The sequence below is a fragment of the Onychostoma macrolepis genome, chromosome 06 (assembly GCF_012432095.1).
Source record: "Onychostoma macrolepis isolate SWU-2019 chromosome 06, ASM1243209v1, whole genome shotgun sequence".
Taxonomy (NCBI): domain Eukaryota; kingdom Metazoa; phylum Chordata; class Actinopteri; order Cypriniformes; family Cyprinidae; genus Onychostoma; species Onychostoma macrolepis.
The window spans coordinates 30121790-30144391 of record NC_081160.1 but is presented as its reverse complement, the minus strand read 5'-3'; the positions used below and the strand labels follow the sequence as shown (position 1 = coordinate 30144391).

The window sequence follows — 22602 nt, the reverse complement described above, 5'->3', positions numbered from 1 at the left end:
AATCTTGCAGGTTTGTCTATTCTGAACAGCAGTTATATTTGGAGCACACAAACCCCTAAAGCTGTTGCCTAGTTAGTCAGCTTACTCTATTTTGGTGTGGAGCAAATATGTCAGCATTAACTAGCCCTGTTATTGTTTTATGTTTATTTCTGAACAGGTTACTACTTTGAGATCCCTTCCATCGGAGCCATAAGAATCAACACACAGGTTTGTCATTTCTACTGCTTCTTACTTCACATTTATATAGATACAATACCATTTAAAAGTTTGGGTTCAGTAATATGTTTTTAAGAAATTAGTTTGTTTAGTCAGCAAGGATGCATTAATAGTGACAGTAAAGACATTTATAGTGCTACAAAAGAGTACTATTTTCAATAATTTGTTCTTTTGAACTTTCTATTCATCAAAGAATCCTGAAAAACAGATTCACATTTTTCACCAAAGTTTTAAGTAGTTTTTAACAGTAAAATATAAATAAATATATTATCTATATTTATACAGGTTGTTTTAACTTATTTAAGAGGTGTTTTTATGAATGGTGGTAAAATCACTGTAGCGCATTGCCTCGAGTGGCTCAATTCTTTATAAAAATAGCAACAACAGCCATGTGAAAGACAATACTGATGCATTAAAATCAATCACAATAAAGAGTTTATCTTCAGCTGATACGCATTCACAGGTATGCTCATATCAGCCAATCAAATTTTCCGTTTTAATAAAGCCTCTATACATGACTCCAGTTCACTGTAAGTTCATTCAGCTTCCTGAGCTTTGAAGCCCTGTGATGTTATCACGATTTGGAGATATATATGTCACGCTAGAAAGCATAGAGAGAACTATAGAGATGAACGGATAAAGCGATACAGACTTCTATATTTAGCATCAATAAGATTCAAATGGGACTGTGATTTCTCTAATCCACTTCCGTACAGTTTTCATTATCCTCCAGCAATCTTTCCCGAGGCCCACGAAACCCGCCGCAATATCATCGCTCTTCTCCGAAAGCAGTCAGTCCAATTTCCCCACCTCTTCTGTGTGATTCCTCAGTGCTCTTCACTGACGTCTCGGCCTTTCTTCTTTATCTCCTCTCTATCACCTTTTACTATCTGTTCCCCTCTTTTTCCAATCCAACTTAGCTTTATTCATTGGTGTCTCCTCCTTCCTCTTTCTCCCGCAGGCGAGCTGATCGGGCGCTTGAATAGACCATCAGCTGTTCCATTAGGCTGAGTGTAATTTTATTCAGAGAACTGCCACTTATTCTAATAGCCTGCGTGAGACAGGTGTGGGCGCATAACTGTATATATCGACAGCAGCGGCCGCCACACCTGTGCACCTCCTCACCACCTCCTCTCCTGTCACATGCTGTTACCTCCGAGAGCCGTGGACAAAAATAACCACCAACTGCACTTCCACAACAATCACTCGCAGATGCTGGTGGATTTCTGACAGGACAAACTATCCAACCTGCAAAAAAGTTCTTCTAATGAATGTATGAAAGTTGCTTGAAGAAAATTTCCAAAGACAAGTCTAATTATTTGTATAGTTGGTTTCACAATGCCCATGGTTGTAAAGCAGCTTAACAGAAAATCATGATGTAGAGGTTTATAATATCTTGATATCTTCATGCTTTATAGGCGCATTTAGCAGATTATTTCTGAGCGATAATATAGTTTACTTTGTGCAATGATACAAGCAGTTTAGCCATTGAGGCAGATATTAGTTAGTGTAAATTACGGTTAACTAAAACCATAAAAAAAGATTGTTACTTGAAATAAAATACAATGAAAAATACAATTTATTTTTTATTTTATTTCAGGTAGTAAGGCAATGTTTCTCATTTTTATGTGGTTTAACTTTGTGCTAAAACCTAAAAATGAAATAAAAATTAATTTTAAAAAACTGCATAGATATTAAAAATAATAAAAATTATTATAAAAAAAAAAAATTACTGAGACTTTACATGTAAAATAAAAAATACACATTTTGAAAATTCAAAATTTTAATAAAAACTATAATAGGATCTCAATGTCATGGTCTCAAATCTTACTTACCTGAACTATCCAGTATATGAACTTCTGGGTTAAAAAGATTTTTTCACATTTTATTGACAAAAAAGCTCTCTTATGTGCACCTCGTATATATTTACTGTATATCAAAAATACAGTAAAAGCAGTAGTATTGTGAAATATTATTACAATTTTTAAAAACTTTTTTTTTTTATATTTTAATAATATAATATATAATATTATAATAATATATTTATTTATGTGATGCAAAGCTGAATTTTCAGCATCATTGTGACTTCAGCATCACATGATCTTTCAGAAATCATTCTAATATGCTGATTTGCTGCTCAAGGATTGATGTCATTTTTTGAGCTATAGAGTATATAGGATTATTTTGTCATATAATACATTTATGCTTAATATGAACTCATGCTGTTTGCATAAATTCTCAGGCTATTAGTATGATTAGAAAGCTAATGAGTTGATTTTGAAAGTGCTCAAGTGGAAAAAGCTGCTACCTTTACTCTCTACCTGTATAACATTAAAGTGTCACATTGCTAAGTATAATGAGATCAGTATGAATATGAATGCAGCTCCTTTATAATTGAGCTGCTGCATTGAGTTCATGAATGTTTATGGACAGACTGGAAGTCTACAAGCTGATCTGTGCGGCGGCCTGCTGTGCCACTGCTCTTTATCCCCTCGTACCGCAGAGACCGCCATTACTGGCCCACCGCTGTTTACCTTTCTCTTTTCTCCCGCGTGAAAAGGTTCGCCTGTCATCGTCTCTGCTGAAATGTGTCCCCACGGCACGTTAAATGGTGTTTTAGTGAGCTAATAGAATAGGTTACGCTTGTCAGCACTTCCATATTCCAGCAAGAAATAAAAGTGGCCTAATGCTGCAGTTTCATCAAAAGGCCACACTTACACAAGCCACTGGCTTTCAGAGAGACAAAATATTCCCCACGTGAGCTTCTGGCCCTCCATTAGCTGTGTTAAGATGTTGAAACTGGAAGATTGCATTATTAAATGTGTTTTCTCAGCCAGGCATCGACGTAGAGTGGTGAAAGGTCCGGGTGAATCTCATGAAACCGGAAAAAATAAATTATATTTTGTGTAAAGACTCTCAAAGTCACTAAAATCATTCGAAAAATGTTGAATAAGAATGTATAATAATAACTGAAAATTGAATAATAAAATATAATAAAACATGGACATATCTATAGTAAAGTATCTTTAGGATTAATTTAGAATTATTTTTTATTATTTAATTATTAATTATTTTAATGACAATTGTGTGTGTGTGTGTGTGTGTTTATCTATTTATTTATTTACATATATTAAATTTAGTAATCTCTAAACATCTATTTATCTATTTCTGTTTGGCCTTAATTTATATTTATTTCAGTTATGTTCTTTGTATTTTATTACTTCAACTTAAATTTATTTTAATTTGTGCATTTCTAATTTGTGTTTACGTTTTTTACATGTTTTTCATCTAATATTTATGCTTTATTTTATTTCAGCTTTATTTCAATTAACTAAAATAATTTTCAATATTTTTGATTTAAATAATAACAGCTAGATGGATGGATAATATAATAATAATCTGTAATATATATATATATATATATCAAATTAAAATTTATATATGTGACCCTGGACAAAACCAGTCTTAAGTGTCAGTCTTAAGTGTCAAGCTGAATAAATAAGCTTTTCATTGATGTATGGTTTGTTAGGATCAGACAATATTTGGCCGAGATACAACTATTTGAAAATCTGGAATCTGAGGGTGCAAAAAAATCCAAATATTGAGAAAATCGCCTTTAAAGTTGTTCAAATGAAGTTCTTAGCAATGCATATTACTAATCAAACATGAAGTTTTGATATATTTACGGTAAGAAATATACAAAATATCTTCATGGAACATGATCTTTATTTAATATCCTAATGATTTTTGGTATAAAAGAAAAATCTATAATTTTGACCCATACAATGTATTTTTGGCTATTGCTGCAAATATACCCCAGCGACTTAAGACTGGTTTTGTGGTCCAGGGTCATATATATATATATATATATATATATATATATATATATATATATATATATATATATATATACATACTTTTTCTCCCTCACTAAATAGAGATTTGTGTCATAAAACGAGCATAATTTCCTTTTTCTTTTTTTTTTTTTTTGACCCCATTCTTTCAGACAGTTTTGGTGAGGTTCACTTCTTTGAGTGATTAACCTCCCAAAGAGCGTTGTGTTGAAAACAGAATTGTCATTTATAAACATGTGCTTACGGCGACCCAACAAGTGCCGTCCTGTGGCAGCCCACCCTACCCCTCCAGAGCGAGAATGTGCTTTCTAACAGCTGTAATATGCTTTAATAGCTGCTTTATGATGATTTGTTACGGCTGGAAGTGCCTCTGTGCAGCTGGCTTTACTGGCCCCTCGGGCGGACGCTTTTAACAGCGTGCTTTATGTAATGGAGCGGCGAGTCGCAGTCGTTTGCTTTATGACAGAGGGAGGTGTGGACTCCTGCCTTTAGTGTCGCACTTTCAGAGCTCAGAGTGTTATTAGTTGTAACCTGTTGAGAATAGATGGTTTCGATTGGTGATTCTGGGTGTGTTTGTTGTAAAACTGAGCTGCAATACAGTTCTTATGATATATGTGTTGAATTCAATTTTTTTGTTATCAGGAGTATTTGGATGTTCTTGGACGACCAATGGTGCTGGCAGGCGAACGAGCTAAACAAGTGCAGTGGACCAATGTTTACCAAGATGCTCTGGTATGGAAGATCATCATCATCATCATCATCAACTCAAAATTGCAATGTATAATTTCAAATATGGCCAATGGATCAGCCTGCACAGAATCTGAGCCCACTTGAATTGAGTGTTTGTTTATGAAATGCTTGTGTTTATCTTGCAGAAAAATGCAGTTAAGTTAAACATCTATATTAATATCATTATCAATAGTAGATATAAATATTTCTATGACCTTTCTTGACCTTTACACAACAGTATTTTCAACTAAAAACAAACACTTTTTATGCATTTTGGATGTTCATTTACACAACAGTGGCACACGTTTTTTAAAACTATACTGTTTTGTTAAAATGGTGACGTCATATGCATATTGACATATTGGCATAAGTGACAGCGCCAACTACTGGCCTGGTATTCATAATACAGCATTTTTAGGGGACTGTTTTGACACTCAAAACGTTTCTCTTTTTAGTACAACATTGTTGTGTAAACACCCTTAGGTTACACATCTCAGGATGAAATGTAGCTTAGAAAAGGAATCGTTGCACAGAGATTTTACACACTTTTAGGCTGAGAACTGCAAAATAGCATATTGACAATAAAAAGTTGGATTTTATTGCATTTCTAGTGCACAGCAGGCTGTCTAATTCACAGATAACTCCACTGATTCTAATAGAACAGTCTGAATCAGTCAGATGACTCACTTTCTGAGTGAATCAGCTCGGATGACTCACTCACTGAACCGCAGGTGTCATGTTAAGCCTGAGTCATAAACTTTTTGAAATATATGTTCATTTGTAAGGTTAGTAAAACTTTATTTTAAGTCTGCTTACTGACTGGTTGGACAAAGTGTACATAAATATACATATGCACAACAGAGCTCTATTAAAATAAGTGTTTTGTTTATAAACTGTTGAAGGAATGCTATTAGTTATTGTTTAGCGCGTTAGGGGTTTACCGCACCCCGCCGCAAGAACTGCATCCTGTAGGAAACACTGAGACGCACAGACGCATGCCGTTATTCATTGATTTGAGACTGAGAAACTGTTTCAGATTGCATTGTTAGCGGCGGCCACTCGCTGTGATATTGTTCATTCTTTGTTTTCATTCCAGAATGCACCAATTTGAATCTCCACAGCTAGTTTGCTTTGTCATTGACCATATAATTTTACTACGAGTTGGACGGCGGTTTTTATGCGGCAGCCTTGTATTCATGTGTGCAGTGTACTGTGAACTTCCTTTAGCTCACAGTCATAAAAACAAACATTTTATATGGCAGTGTTTGTTTTTGTTTTGTTTTTTACAGGGTTTGGGTCTCGTCATTACCGGCACAATGCCAGTCTTCAATCTCACCACTGACGGAGACTCCAAAGTAAGTCGCAAGAAGATTCCTGTAAATGAACAACCAGTCATTTGTTTCTCGCAGGACGATACAAATGTTGCATTATGGAGTTTTTGCATTATTAGTGTGATCACGTTCCAGTTCTAATTCTTAGCATGTTCCCTAACTGACATTGACGAACTGTTTGAGAGCGGCATGTTTCACAATCGTGTTGAATGCATATTGAATAGGGCTTGACTTTGACGATGCACGAGGGCGTTTGAGTGTGATTCAAAGTTTAATATCATAAATAGTGCATGCAGTTGTATTTGAACACTTAAACCATAGTTCAACTGTATGAATGTTGTTCAGTTATCATAAGTATTTTGATTATTTTGGGGGTTTTTTATCAAAATAAAATAAAATAATTATAGTATTTAGTATTTTACATCTGGCCACCTTGTTGTCAAATGTTAACAAAATATGTCCATAATTAGCATGTTGATAATTTTTTGATTATTTACAGAATTTTGGTTTTATATATTTATGTACGGTGGCTGAGAGAGCTTAACGCGCTGCAAATAGAAAAAACACCTGCATATAAATAAATGTTAATTAACATTTCCATTCACTCCAAGCTATTATAATAAACAAAAGTCTATATATATATATATATATATATATATATATATATATAGTAGCCTGCAATTAATGGAAAGATTAAATAACACTTATTAACAGCATTTGTGTTTTGTAGTAATATTAATTGCCTTGAATGAAATTGCCATCAGTTCCATGACTTATATTTCCAAGTAAACTGTATTTTAAACATTGTCTGTTTGGCTGGATGGTTCAGAATTGAATCAGTAGTGTTTGCACACATCTTTAATTTGTGCACTGATAGATGAGTAACCTTTTCATTAGATGATCAACTGTCCTGCCAGTGTGACTGATAAATGCAGAGCGCATTATAATTCAATACACTGCCTGTCGTCACATATCGGTTATTTTTCCTGGAGGCACATTCGCTTCTCGCTTTAATTTATGTCCTAAGCAGATGCTTTCTTACCAAAGCTATACTTTTTTTTTTTTACTTTGACAATGGTAATAATAACTGATACAACTCAACATTATGTATAACATAAAAATGGAGAAATGTGCTTGTTTGACAAACAGTTCACTCTCCAAGCATTAATCCAATTGTTTTTGACTGTCTGATTTGACTGTTAGGTTACCTGTAGTTTTGTCAAATATCAATTCTGCCCCCTTGTGGTCGTTTGATGTATTTTTCAGTCTGTTGGTTTCTTTATTGCAGAATCAGTTGATTCTTGGTGTCATGGGTGTAGACATCGCCCTCAATGAAATTAAAGAACTCACACCAAGATATAAGGTAAGTCAAATAAATCTCTTTTTCATTTGTTTTTATTTTCGATCAACAGTCAATAATTTGCATCTCTGTGCCCAGCTTGGAGCCAATGGTTACACGTTTGCCATAGATCCCAATGGCTATGTGTTGCTGCACCCCAACCTACAGCCTAAGGTGAAAAGCATTTGAGTTTGTCACTTGTTTATAGACCTTAAATTTAGTCCGAAATGTACTTTTTTTTTTTTTTAATGCATGTTTATCTCTCTAACCATAATTATTTTTCCTAATGGATTTGTGTAGATCATTAACTTCAGAGAGCCGGTCACATTGGACTTCTTGGATGCTGAACTTCCAGATCGCAACAAGGAGGAGGTGAACATCTCTACAATGAGTTCTCCCTGCAAATGTGCCAAATACATTATTAAAATGTCATTCAGTTACTCATCAGAAAACACGGCTGAGTTTAGCTAAGTAGGACGTGCTTCTGAATGAAGAGCGTTTTTGGGTCTTGGAACAAAATTCCCAATTCACTTACTTGCTTGTTTGGGATCAAGATTTTTTTTAATTAATACTTTTATTTATTAATACTTTTATTTTAATTTGATCAAAAGTGGCAGAAATAACGTATACAAAACATTTACATTTAAAAAATGCTGTTATTTTTAACTTTCTATTCATCAAAGAATCCTTCACTTAAAAATGTATCATGTTTTCCACAAAAATATCAAGCAGCACAACTGGTTTCAACACTGAAAAAAATAAGAACTGTTTCTTGAGTGGCAAGTCAGCATATTAGAATGATTTCTGATGGATCATGTGACACTGAAGTAATGACGCTGAAAATTCAGCTTTGCATGACACTAATAACAGGGTTTCCGCGGGGTCTTAAAAAGTCTTAAATTGTACAAGAAAGTCTTAATTATGATTTCAAGAGGTCTTAAATTTGGACCAGAATTGCGATATGGCTGAATGTGACGATTAAACTTCAAAAGGCTATGATTTAATTAAATAAACATGAGCGCTGCATGTTCAAAATCCGGTGCTGCGCTGCTTTGTGTTCTGCCTTTACCGGGAAACCGTTATATTTCTGCCAAACACGACACCTGCTGGCAGAGAATGAATCGGTTAACATAGGTTAAACTAGTGCGCGTATGAGTGCTTTCTTTCACTGCACGATTCAGTCTGTTAAAATGCATTTAGAATGATCATATAATTTAAGATATTAGGGCCGAAAATGTATACCCTATATTTATATCATTTCATATAGTTAATATCACACAAAGAGTGCCGTTGTTTTCTCCAAAAGTCAGCATGATTACAAATGTGATATTGATTTTATGCAACAGTTCAATAAACAAGAAGTTAATATTAAGAGACTTACGTTTTATATCTCCTGCTTTTGCTCTATTTCGCCAACAAAAATCATTCCAAACACAGCAACGGCACTGTTTTGCGTCTCTGAGCAACATGACGGTGTTTCGTTCCTGAATGAATCAACCGTTTAAATTATTCGGTTCAGTCGCAATGACTCACTTGTTAACAGTGACTTGCTTCCACCTACTGGCGGTTTTAATTTCACATTTAAAGTATCTTCATTTTTTTAAATAATTTCAAACATCAGTTTTCAACGTTTTTTGACACATTTGTAACTGCAGGTTAGCATTCTATGTCCCTCTGAGCTGCATTAAACAGTGTGTAAATACATCTAAATGCCACTTCAGATGCATTGCAAAGATGAATTTTGCTGATACTGATTTCATTTGCTTGGTAACAGCCCAAATGCAAGAATTTGACTCAAAAGATGATGCACACTTTTAGAAAAAAACGGCTTAAGGGTAAAAATGCCAATAAAACTTATTTTCAGAAGTTTAATTTCTATCATTGCTGTGAACTGACCACACAGAATATGAAGAATATCAAAAAAAAATTCAGGAGTCAGCTGTCCACGGTAATCTTTAAGATACCAGCACAATAACACACTCGGCAAAATATCGTCTAATTATCGTTATCGATAAAATCCCAGAAAATGTCAAGATATCATTTTTTGTCAATATCGCACATGCCTAATTCATGTTATTTAATTTATTTAATAATTTGTTGATAATAATTGTTTAAATCAATATAATAATTAATAATTTTGACTTATCCATTTTCTTAAAAATGGTTTAAAGGCTGAAATGTAAAGTTTATCATTTTATAACACTTTTTGTTGTGAAAACTAGTATCTGAATTGTAAATTATGCTTTTTACAGTAATTTTACAGTTTAATATGGTACTATAGGCATTGCCCTACCCCGCTAATATGGTATAAATATTATTTGTGCAGGTCTTTAAAAAGGTCTTAAAAAGTCTTAAATTTCAGCTTAAAAATCTTGCAGAAACCCTGAATAAATTACATTTTACAATATATTTAAATAGAAAACAGTTACTTTAAATTATAATAATATTTCTCAGTATCGCTGTTTTTACTGTATTTTTGATCAAATAAATGAAACCTTGGTGAGCATAAAAGACAAAAACATAAAAAAATTAAAATAAAAAATCTTACCAACCTCGAAAAAATCTCACCTTTTGAACAGTAGTGCGAAAACTTTACAGCGACTTGAGAAAGTCATAGCTTGATTTTAAATCACATTTACATCCCTTCAATGTGTTTACAGTCCAAGAATTGTCTTGTTTTTATCTTATTGTAGATCCGCCGTCAAATGATTGATGGCAAAGGAGGACAGAGGAGAATCAGGACACTGGTGAAGTCTGCGGATGAGGTGAGTCCCATGACCTTATTAAATATAATGGCATACAGCGTGAAGATCTTACGGCTGGTTGGTGATGTGCTGCTCTTTGTGTGTGTGTTTTCAGCGTTACATTGATGAGGTCCAGAGGACGTACATATGGAGTCCAGTGGAGGGCACAGATTACAGGTCAATATGACACACTCGCTCTTTTACTCTGCATTTCTGTTGATTTCAGTCACTTCCTCTCTACATCCTCTTGGCTATTTTAATTTTAGACTGTAAAACATTCAGTGCAGTTTTGTTGAAATTAGACATGAATTTTTATTTAATTTTAATTGGTTCTCCAAGTTGGTCTTTTCAGCAGGGCAGTTTGGACATTAATAATTATTCCAATGAATTTACATCTGTGCATGGTAATGTCTATGAATAAAGCGCAAAATAGGGCTTGTAACGCTTTTTTTATTCTTGTTCAGAAAACGTTGTTCATCCACCTCAGTAGATCAAACTGTATCAGCAGTTTCTCTCTGTAATATAGTGGTCTTTGCAACCTTGTTAAAAGTAGGATTTGGGACATGAGGCCTGATTTGGGCATTTTTATTATTTTGTAGCAGCATTCTTAAGTTTTCTATAGTAAATGTATCTTGATAGATTTAAGAATGTTCAGATATTTGTACTGGAAAACAAGACACAAATACTGAGTAAGAAAATAATTTTATTTGTTCTATTTGAATATAAAATAATTTTCTTTCTCAGTATTTTTGTCTTATTTTCCAGTACATATATCTAAACATTCTTAAATCTATCAAGATACATTTACTTTAGTTACATAATGTTTTCTGAAAAAAATGATCAAAATTGAGTTCTTGCTTAAAACAAGAAAAAAATGTCTGCCAGCAGGGTAAGAAAAGTAATCTTGTATTTCGTTTAAGTTTATTTTCCTTACCCTTTGGCAGTGTTTTCTTGTTTTAAGTATAAACTCACTTAATATCTTAAGTCATTTTGCTTCTCAAGTAATTGAAGTCTGATTTAAGAATGTTTAGATAGTTGCACTGTAATAAATAAGAAAAAGCATAGACATTAAATGCAGTAACATTTCATGCTTTGTACATTTTAATATTAGATACTTGCTTTAAAAAAGTGTGATTGGATGTTAGGTAGTATCCTAGAAAGTGCCATATATGGTTAAATTCTCCCTTTCCTTCTTTGCAGTCTCGGTTTAGTTCTGCCATCCTACAGTGAAAACCACATCAAGGCCAACCTGAGCGACCAGATCCTCCAGGTCCAGTGTAAGTACCAGGGGCAGGCTAACGCCAAGCCCGCTTACCTTTCTTTCTTCCCAAAGAAACTTCCTGTTCCCCCCTCCCGCCCCTCTCGTCCAATCAACGGAAGCCCCTCCCCCTTTCTCTGACATCACAGCAGCGTCGGGTCCGAGCGTGGATTCCCGGGAAAGCGAGAGTGGACGTGTTCTTCTGTGAAACCCCACCCCACCTCTTCCCTCTTCCCTCCTGTCCTCATGCTGTTCTGTACTGAGGTGATTTTTCTTTCCCTGCACGGATGCAAAGAAAAAACCCTCACTAAAAACCAGAGAGGTGAAAGCTGTGGTTTTACTGTGTTTACTGAGTTGAAAATAATGGTGACCATGTGCTATTATTTTTCCTTTTGCCGAAACATAAAAAAATGCTCTCGTCTTCTCTCTCACAATGACGATTCTGAAGCATCTTTTGTCTGGACAGGTTTTGTGTTTTTGTTTTCGTTAGCAAGATGTGAAAAGAGGCATGCTTTTGCTTTTCACTTTGTGCTTTATGTTCTGTCGTGTTTATTATTTGCTTTGATTTGTGTGGATGCTCACTGTGCTGTATTGTTTGCCGGCAGCTTTGGAATCAGTCAATAAATAAGAAAAATGTGTCCCACAATGCCCCCTGACGGGCCATTGTCCCGCACGGGAAATGGAACGCTTTGGTTTTCCTTTCTTTCTTTCCTTGTTTTTTTGTTTTTTTTTCTTTGTTTATTTATGTTGCATTTAGTTCATTCATTTGATCTTTAGGTCAGTTTGTTGATTCTACTCAATCTCTATTGTTTATTTGTTTGTTTCATATGTTGTTTATTTTCTTCCATTTGTTTCATTTGTTCTTTATTTCTGTTTTATTTGTTCTTTAGTTTTTTTGTTTGATCTTTAGTTGTTGTTGTGCTTTTCCTTTGATGTCGCTCATTTGATCTTTCATTCTGTCACTTTTGCTTGCATTTTTGTTTGTTCATTTGATCCCTAGTTTCTTTCGTTCTTTTTCTTTAGTCTGTTTTCTGTATTTTTCATTTGTTAATTCTTTCTTTCATTTTTTTTATTTCATTTTTGTTGCTTTTGTTCCTCCCTGGCTTTATCTTTGTTCTTTTGTGCCATTCTTTCATTCTCTCTTATTTGTTTGTTTCATTTGATTCATTTATATCTCTTTCAGTTCTCCCCCTCTTTCTCTCTGTAATTTGTTATGTAATTTTTCACTTGTTATATTCATTCTTTTATTATTATTGTTGTTTTTTATATATATTTAGTTTATTCTTGTGTGCATTTTATTTCAGTTCTTTTGCTCTTTTTTTTGTTTGTTGTTTTGTGTATTTTTATTTTGTTTATTTATTCATTCATTAAGTATGTAGTTCATTTTTTTGTTCATTTTATTTTTGTTTCATTTTTTTATGCTTTCATTCCTCTTTGGTTTAAAATTTTTCTTTCTTTCTTTCTTTCTTTCTTTCTTTCTTTCTTTCTTTCTTTATTTCTTCCCAAAGCGTTCCTCTCTTCCTAGCTCATATGTGATTCTCATTTTGTGACATTATTTTTCTCCATGTTTCATCATGCGGTGAAGGTTCATTAGTTCTGATTCTGCTCACGTGTCCTCAGATGTTCTCTCCTCGTCTCCGTCCTCGTGGAGTTCATTCGCTGCCTCTGTCTACTTGTTGCATATATTCTTTGCGACGTGTCATTCATTTTGGTTTCCTGTTCTCAGTTGTTCATTAATGTTTTGACTGACTTGATTTTCCTTCTTTTGAGAAAAACAATATTTTTATTCAAACAGTCATTGAATAAAATATTGTCTGTGACCCCCCTCCTCCCCTTACCCGTCCCCCCTGTTTCTTTTCTGCTCTCTCCTCCTCAGACGGATCAGTCTTCAAGGGCAAGTATACACCATATTGGTCCACTACCTTTGTTACTCTACTTCCTTCCTCGTACCCTTGTCCTGAACTCCCCGCTGACGCCCACCTCCACCTGTTCCAGCCTGCTTGCCTCCTCTGTTCCTCCTGCCCGCCTTGCCTTCAAGACCCTCCTCTTCCTCTCTCTCCTCCTCTTCCTCACTCCCTCACTCACCCACCCTCTTGCTGCGGCCAACACCCACATCTTTCTCTTTTCTCCTTTTCAAGCTCTCTCTCTCTCTCTCTCTCTCTCTCTCTCTCGGCTCGGACAGCCGTTTAAGGTCTCTCCCTGACATCTCCTGAAGAAGAATAAAATATGTTCTTTCTCTCACTGTCAAACGTATTTCTGATCCCTGTGTCCATTACGTTTGGGAATATTCTCCTCCATCTGTCTCCTCCTCCTCCTCCCCTCTTTATTCCTCAGTGACAGTGTTAAATCCTCAGGTTGGTGCATTTGCTGTAGAAATTGTCAGTTGTTGTTTGTTACAGCTAGTAAAAGTCATACTCTGGTCATATAGATGCAGTGTTTAGTTTGAAAGCATCCCTAAAGTTAACTTTACACTTTCAGTAGTACAAGTTAGTATTACGGTAGTGCAGGAGCTTATTGTGGTCGTTATTGAGAAGTTATGTTTGCAATTTGAGTGTAGCATATCATTGTGTGTTTGTTCTGAAAACTCATCATTTACTCTCCCTCATTTTGTTCCAAAATCATTTGACTGACTTTTTCCATTAAACACAAAATAATGTATTTTGCAGAATTTTCACGCTGCTCTATTTAATTCAACAAAAATATACAGTGCCTGTCAATATCCAAAAAGATTAAAAAACACCATAAATGTCTGACATTTCCTGATCAGTGTTAGTTTAGTATAGTTTATATATTATTTTAGTATTTCTTAATTTTCTTAATTGTTTTATATATATATATATATATATATATTGTTTTTTTTTTTTTTTTTACATTCCTTTTATATGTATGTTCATTTTAGTTTAAGATAAGTCACTTTGTTAATGTGCTTTTGTCATTTTTATTAATTTTTGTTTTGTTTTTTAAATATTTCTATTCAGCTTTAATTTAAACTTCTTTTTCATCTAATATTTATATTTTATTTTATTTTGTTTCTATTTAAATGAACAAAGACATTTGAAATAGTTTGAGTTTTAAGCCAAGATAATTTTATTTATATAGGGGATTTCATGTGCAATGGTAATTCTAAGTGCTTTTCAAAGGAATTAAAAAATAACAAAGACATTTAAAATAATCATAACATGCATAAGAAATAATAAAAATTAACAATAAAAAGCAAAAAATAAAAATGTACTAAAAAGTAATAAAAACAAATAAGAATAAAAGAGAAAAAAACATAAGATGATACAGTGCAATGAGTAGTAATACAGTAAATGTACAGCTAAACACTTTTTTAGTCTGGATTAAAATGTGGCTACTAGTTTCAGTTAACAGTATACACTATATGCGTTCACTGAATAGAAAAAAGCAGTTTGAACATCCTCCAAAACATCTCCTGTTGTGCACCACATAAGTCTGAGGGTGAATAAATGATCTTGAATTTTTATTTTTGTCCAATCTCTTCCATTAAATCTTAAATATTGAGCAGAAATGTTTGCCATTTGTTAGCCTCTAACACTTAAAGACTTAAAGATGTCTATGAGCATGTAATGTTGTCTTTAGTTTAGCCAGCAGGTTTATTCCCTTAGGTTGTCTCTTACTATTCATATTATCAGCAGTTCATGTTTTGGAATGGACAGGAATAGGTTACGGATGAATTTGCTAGATGGCCTCCTTTAGGTCCTCTCTTGTTGTTTTGGTGATGGAGCGCTTGGCAGCTCCCGGTTTGTTTGTCGTCCTCCTCTTACACCCCGTGTTCTCATCAGCTTGACCCCTCTGTACGTCTATCACCCCCCAGACTGCCACCGCGGATGCTCCGCTGCGTCTTCACTTATCCTGACCTGGAAGTGCAAGGAATTGTGGAGGGAAAAACTTCCTGGGCACAACAGTGGCTGTGGGTTTTAAGTGATACATATTAACATAGATATTTATTGGGTACATATATTCATGTAAACATTTCTTCTATACATACATTTACGTGTATACACACATGTATATGTATACAGAGTAATGCAACATTTGCTGCTTGTATACTTTCTTTACATCATTATTTGTCGAATATCAAGTCATAAACAACACAGCCCTGCATCCTGAAAACAAATTCTGCTGATTTGCAAAAAAAAAAAAAGGCCTAATATTACCTAATTTGATGATGTGGAGTTCAAAATATCAATAAAAACTTTCCATCACATAGTTTTTTTTGTTTTGTTTTTTAAATAAATAAATGCAGTCAAATGTCAAACGTTTCAGTTTTAATGACAAAAATGTGTCATTTAACTTAGTGTGCAAAGGAGTGGAGAAATATGTTCAAATACTTCATTTAATATCAAAGAACACAAGCTTTTTCACAAAATCTGTCATTTTCTGTCACAGTTTGGAAATAGTAAAACACCCGCAGATGTAAAACATCTGGCTCATGTTTGCATTTTCTTCTGCCACTGGCCATAATTTTAACCCTGAAATCAGGATTAGCCATAAAATAATGTGATACATATGAACATTTACTGAGAATTGAACAAGTTGTAAGATGGGAGTCTTTTTTTGTAAGATGTTTTTTTGTCTGGTGATTAAGGACTTCTTCACCTTACAAATGCTTGTCAAAAGGTAAAAACTGCTACAAAATGCATCATATTTTGTAAGTGTGACATGCTCAAGCAAAACAGGCACTATTTTTTGAATCAGCACCCTGAAATCAGAAACAAGTGTTGGATCTCATTCAGCAGATGTGATGAATAACATGAGGATCGTGTGTAGTAGATCAAACTGGGTTGCCCTCTCTCTTCCCCTCCACAATGCTGGGCACTTTCTCCAATTGAGTCTCTGGAGCGGCTCCGCGGTGCCAGTCTGAGGGGCGATCACCTCCATCAGGACCCCTGCCTCACCCACTCCCAGCTAAACGGTTGGCCATGTTGATGCCTGTTGAAAAAGAAAGCGGCACACCACGCAGTTCGTGGAAACGGCGTCAGAGAACTCGCTTCGTCTCAGTGTGTATCCCGAGGGTCGAGCCAGTTCTCCGACTTGCAAAAGAACGAAATTCGGACGAAATTCGAATCGAGCTAAAAGTGTCTGCTTTCCAAATTAGCCCATTATTTCGGCCAGTGCGACTCCATTGAAGGCACCATAGTGGCTAACGCTGGTATTCCCCCATGATTCCTCAGTGTTGCTATGGTAACGTCCCCACTGCGTTCCTGCACCTTTTGAAGAGCAGCTGATGTTAATTTGTTTCTCAGAAGCCTCCCTGTGTTCTCCGTCCTCCGCTTCCCCTGGATAATCTTGCCCGTTTCTGTTGCAGATTTTGAGTCTCTCCTGCCAAACACTTTTGAGTCAGAGGGACATGTGTTCATTGCCCCCAGGTAGCTTTGTGTGACTTCTTGAAGCCACGCTCCTGTTTTCGTGCATACGTCCATCGCTAACTTCCTTTTCAACATACCGTAGTCACTGTAGTCTCTGTGTGTGCTGTGCGTAACGTGTCTTTCCATTTTAACCCAAGTGAATGTGTTTATTTGTTGTGTTTTGTCTGTCGAGACTCCTCGCCGTCACCCGTAGAATAGAAAAATCTTGTTAATATCTCAGTTGTATCTCCTAGACAGCATCAAGAGCAAATGGAGACTTTTAGTGTTCTGGGTTCATCATAAGTACACTCTTAAAAATGAAGGTTCTTTATTGGCGTTGATGGTTTCGTGAAGAAGCTTCAACATCCATGGAATCTTAAGTACTAAGAGAAATTGTTCTTTTTTTAGAATGTTTGCTATATATTGCTATAAAATATTTTTTTAAAGGAATAGTTCACCCAAAAAAATGAAAATTTGCTGCACTCACCTTCAGGCCATCCAAGATGTTCATCAAGTTTGTTCATAAGAACAGGTTTGTAGCATTACATCTCTTGCTCACCAATGGATCCTCTGCAGTGAATGGGTGCCGTCAGAATGAGAGTCCAAACAGCTGATAAAAGCATCACAATAATCCACAAGTAATCCACACCAGTCCAGTCCATCAATTAATGTTTTGTGAAATAAGAAAGTAATTCATCATTAATGTGTTTTAACTTCAAACCGTTGCTTTCGGCCAAAATATGAGTTCACAATCCATAATAACACTTGCTTCAGTAAAAAAAAATCCATCCCCTTCTGTTCTCTCACATTAAAGTCCACTGACATATTTATTTAAAACTGTTTTGGAGTATATTCAGATGTAAATGGTGCTTGATCTGTGCATATTTCTCTCCTGATTCAGACGAGATGACTTTTTTACCGGAGGAACCATTTTTATGGATTATGGATAGTGGTATTTTATTTGGAAACAACAGTTTGAAATTAAAAAACTTGATGGGTTTGTTTCTTAGTAGCTTTTCACTTCACAAGACGTTAATTGATAAACTGGCGTGGTGTGGATTAAGAAACAAACTCGTCTACATTTTGGCCTGAAGGTGAGTACATTTTTATTTTTGGGTGAACTATTCCTTTAAAGGCATTGCCACAAAAAAAAAGGAACCTTTGTTTTTAAAACTGTAAAGCTTGATTTCCACAGAAAATAGTTTTGCTCGGTTTATATAAACAAGCGATATGTGTACAGCCAAATATTCAGAAGGCTCTTTCTTAAAACTCTTATTTTACATATCTTCTAGTTATGTTTAATGCAGTTTCTGCAGGTGGAGTATGTGCTCTATTAAATACTTTTAAATACTGTGTTAAATGAGTACGTTTACAAAAAAAAATGAAAGTAGAAACAATTGGTAGTAAATTTGAAAAAAAAAATTAAAAAGGCAAGTAGCATTACAATGTCTGGCCTGATAAACGTTTTTAAACCATTCTTAATATATTATTATAAATGTGCTTTTGTTTGTTTTTACAAACTTGAGCGACAAGTTGATCATATTTTCTGTGGTAATGATGAAGCTGCTGATAAAGCAGAATTTGTTTTGAACCTGGAAAACTCCTGATTTTTATATTTTTAACCTGAGAAAAAGACATTGATAATCTTACATAATCTCACATATGTCTCCTTTAGTTTCAGAAGAGATGTTGCAAATTGTGATTTGATTTTCCAAGATACCCAAGTGTCTGCTATTACTGTAATTTTAAAATGCACTCAAATGTTCCTCTATGCCATTTTCAGTTTTATAGCTCTGTACATCAACATTGCATTTTTCCTAAACAATTTAAAGACACACTAAGATAAAGTTCATACTTGAAGCGTATCTGAAAGCCAGGCTATGAAAGCGCAGCCTCTGAGCAGTAAATATTCCTCTGGGTAACTCTGTGTTTGAATCATTGTCGTCTGCTGTCATGGATAGGTATCTTCTGACGTTCAGTAGATTCTCTCATGTCTTCTCCACATCTCATCGCTGCAGCTCTCACGCGTCTCCTCCGTTCTGTGTGTGCATGGCGTTCTCCTCACTTCCTTACATACGGCATCAGTATCAAGGGGAAGGTTGACTTTGGTTTGCATGTTAAAGCACTGATGGATCTAGAGAAATTCACGTGCATGAGTCTATGAATGATCATCTTTCTCTCTGTTTTTAAAGCATATACACTCCAAAATCATGTTCTTAGTCAGTAGTTTTGTTATGTTTTCCAGTAAAAACATCTAAACATCCCTGAACAAGATGAATTTACCCGAGAAGCAAAATTGCAATAATTATTACTTATCACAAATTGCTAGTGAATTTCACAAATAATTACAGAATAACTGCAAGTAACACGTTGAATTGCGCGTGCAATTTTAAAGTACAAAAACTGAAATAGTGTTTTCTTTAGAAGTAGTGTTTGTTTTATTTACAACTGACAGCTTTTGTTTTAGACCAAATGCGCTGCAGTGTTACTCTGGTCGATTTGTCTTGTTTTAAGGATGTTTAGGTATTTTTACTGGAAAATCAGTCAAAGATACTGGTTAAGAATTATTTTTGCAGTGCAGTTATGTTTTATGTATGTAATTGTGGTGTTTTGTGTGTTTAAGATGTTTACATGAATGTGAAATATTGGTCAATGCAAAACTCTGTCTGTCTGTTAAGGGTTTACAGTCTATAATATAACTGTTTATGATGTTCATCTTTATCAGAGAGAGTTTTCCAGTGTGGAATGATGTGTGTTTTCCTCAGGGAATACTGCAAAGACCTGGAGCTGTCTAACAACAACACGGAGTTCCTGCTTAACTTCATCGCTCTGATGGAGAAGGTCACGCCAGACTCCAAACAATGTGAGACACAGATTTTGTGTGAATTATTCAATGACTTCGTTGCATTTTAAAGTACTTTCTGTCAGTAATTTTCATTGTACAATCACTTGAGTGTTACCCAAATGTCATATGTTCCTGCTAGAAAGAACACCTTAAACCTGCCATGCTGGTCTGAACAGGTCTGTTGGTTTTAGCTAGAACACTAAGCTAAGAGCAGCTGAGACAACCTTAAAAGCCTTAAAAGCAGTTCTTTTTTTTTTTAAAGGTAGTTTTTATTTGAATTTCAGTTTAAGCTTTAGTAATTTTCTTGTTTTTTTTGCTTAATTTGTAAAAAAAAAAAAAAATAATAATAATAATAATTAAAAAAAAAAAATTAAACAAGCTAAATTTAAAATGCATTAAAAAATGTAATCAATACATTAAAAAAACATACTCGATACATAATTATACTGTAATACAGAGTATGTCAAGCATGTATAGACATTTTTAGTAATTTTCTTATGCACTTTTGTCATTTTTATTACTTTTAGTTTTTTTAATAATTTTTTTTTTCATTTTAATTTTAGCCATTTTATTATTTCAACTCATTTCAGTTAGTTGCCAAGGCAACACTTCTAATTTCCTAATTTAGAAGCTTATTGAAGATTAAGGTTTTCATGTCATATTTAAATTTTTTATTCTATACTTCTATATTATTTTGACTTTATTTCATTCACCAAATATATATAACAATAACAACACTGACTGAAATTCACATTCTGACTCTCTCTTTGACAATTCTTGAACTCAAAACCATCTTGTTTGAAGATATCAGCTCATATGTCATAATATTATCATCATTATTCCACACAGGTGACAATTTCTTGCTGCATAATCTGATCTTGGACACGGGCATCATTAAAGAGCTGGTAGATAAAGTCTGGAAGAACAAGGACCTCAACACGTACGTTCATATTCAGGATGAACCACTGAAATTCCTCAGATTCATTAGTAGACTGACATGTTTATGAGGCATTAACCTAGAGCTAGTGATAAATGTGAATGAATATGTGTGTTATGATGCTCTAGGTATGGCTTTATGGCGGTTTTTGCAGCCACAGATGGAGGTGTCACACGAGTTTTCCCTAATAAGTGAGTCTTGTTCTTTTTCTGTATTTGTCAAAGTGTTGTTTCAAATAGCTACTAAGCTAAAGTGTGTGTGTGTGTTTGTACATCAGGGCCTCTGAGACCTGGGAGGAAGATCCAGAGCCATTTAATGCTAGTTATTACCGTCGCAGTCTGGACAACAAGGGCTACATGTTCAGAGCCCCCTACCGCACCGGTGAGAGAGAAACACACAGCACATGACTGCACACTCATACCCTCATATAATAATCTCTGAGGCAATGTTTTCACAATGTAAAATGTCATTGAAATAATATATTTAATATGAAGCAAAAATTTTGAAGTAAAAATAATTTGTAAAATAATAATTATAATTAAATCTAATATATAATAATATATTTAATTATATGGTAACACTTTATTTTAAGGTGTCCTTGTTACACATGTACTTACTATAATAATTACAGTTAATTATGCATAATTGCATGCAAGTAAACCTAAGCCAAACCCTAATCCTAACCCTAACCATATAGTATGTACATGTAGTTAATTAATTTTACTTAGTACTTAAATGTATAATTACACTGTAACATGGACACCTTAAAATAAAGTGTGTGTGTATATATATATATATATATATATATATATATATATATATATGTGTGTGTGTGTGTGTATTATTATTATATTCAAATTATTATTTATTAGTGCTGTCAAACAATTAATCACAATTAATCGCATCCGAAATAAAAGTTTTGTTTGCATAATATATGTGTACACTGTGTATATTTATTATGTATATATAAATACACACACATGCATGTATATATTTCAGAAAAATATGTTGTTTATATATTAAATATTTATTTATAATTATAAATTATATGAATATAAATATAGACATGTAAATACATGTAAATATTTTCAAAATATATACTGTATGTATGTGTATTTGTATATGCATAATAAAATACACAGAACACACACATATATTATGCAAACAAAAACTTTTTTGTATGTGATTAATCGTGATTAATCGTTTGACAGCACTATTTATTCATTTAATAATAATTATAATTGATTATTTATTAATGAAAATCTTTAAAGTATAAATACTTTCTGTAATTGCTTTACTTTTGTACAAACTTTTGTAATTTATGATATATATTATTTTTAATATATAATCTGAATATAATTAATTAGCAGAATACACTACTCTTCCATTCTTTAATTAATTTACCATGTCTTCAAACTCAGCTCATCCAATTAGAATTTTTTTCAGGAATTACAGTATCATTTCTATAATATTAATTTTATGATTTAATAGTTTTCAAGAGATGCTTTTTTTGTTTTGTTGTCCAGCCAATGATGAATCCATACTGAATCCAGAGAACGACACCATCGGCATTCTGGTTAGCACTGCAGTGGATGTGACTGTAGGAAACAGAAACCTGAAACCTGCAGGTAAAATACAACTTCACGTAGACCATATGTGACTCAGACACGTGCAGACGCCTGCCTCTCTTGCAGAAACAAATTGTCTGATGACAAACTGGAATTATTTGAGTGTTATTAGTATGAACAACAGATAGGGTCCACATGGAGGTCATTTGAATCAGACAAATGGCACAGTTTACTTGCACAATGAAGGCAAGATCAAATGTGGGATTTGAGATGATAAATCAACAGGCCTTAAAACTTCATCAGAACTAACAGATGGTCAGCAGCTGTGTTTGAATACACGAGCTCTCTCAATACAATACATCCAGAGACATTTTGCCATTTTTGACTTAAAGCTCTACAAATTGACGGTGAT

The 22602-nt window shown here is 34.1% G+C and overlaps 1 protein-coding gene across 3 annotated transcripts in view; it reads left to right on the top strand.

Annotated features, from left to right (window-relative positions):
- The window catches only part of cacna2d2a (calcium channel, voltage-dependent, alpha 2/delta subunit 2a), a 237519-nt gene that overhangs the window by 203920 nt on the left and 10997 nt on the right, over positions 1 to 22602 (top strand). For 2 of the 3 annotated variants that reach the window (XM_058777848.1, XM_058777846.1), the window contains 15 exons: positions 158 to 207; positions 4713 to 4802; positions 6089 to 6154; positions 7419 to 7493; positions 7569 to 7643; positions 7770 to 7841; positions 10163 to 10234; positions 10329 to 10390; positions 11414 to 11490; positions 16801 to 16861; positions 19606 to 19703; positions 20535 to 20625; positions 20751 to 20813; positions 20900 to 21003; positions 22149 to 22250. In XM_058777848.1, the coding sequence (XP_058633831.1) occupies positions 158 to 207; positions 4713 to 4802; positions 6089 to 6154; positions 7419 to 7493; positions 7569 to 7643; positions 7770 to 7841; positions 10163 to 10234; positions 10329 to 10390; positions 11414 to 11490; positions 16801 to 16861; positions 19606 to 19703; positions 20535 to 20625; positions 20751 to 20813; positions 20900 to 21003; positions 22149 to 22250 (1158 nt within the window). Of the gene's footprint in view, positions 1 to 157; positions 208 to 4712; positions 4803 to 6088; positions 6155 to 7418; positions 7494 to 7568; positions 7644 to 7769; positions 7842 to 10162; positions 10235 to 10328; positions 10391 to 11413; positions 11491 to 13347; positions 13366 to 16800; positions 16862 to 19605; positions 19704 to 20534; positions 20626 to 20750; positions 20814 to 20899; positions 21004 to 22148; positions 22251 to 22602 lie in introns of all 3 variants that reach the window. The other variant, XM_058777845.1, reaches the window with a different exon arrangement.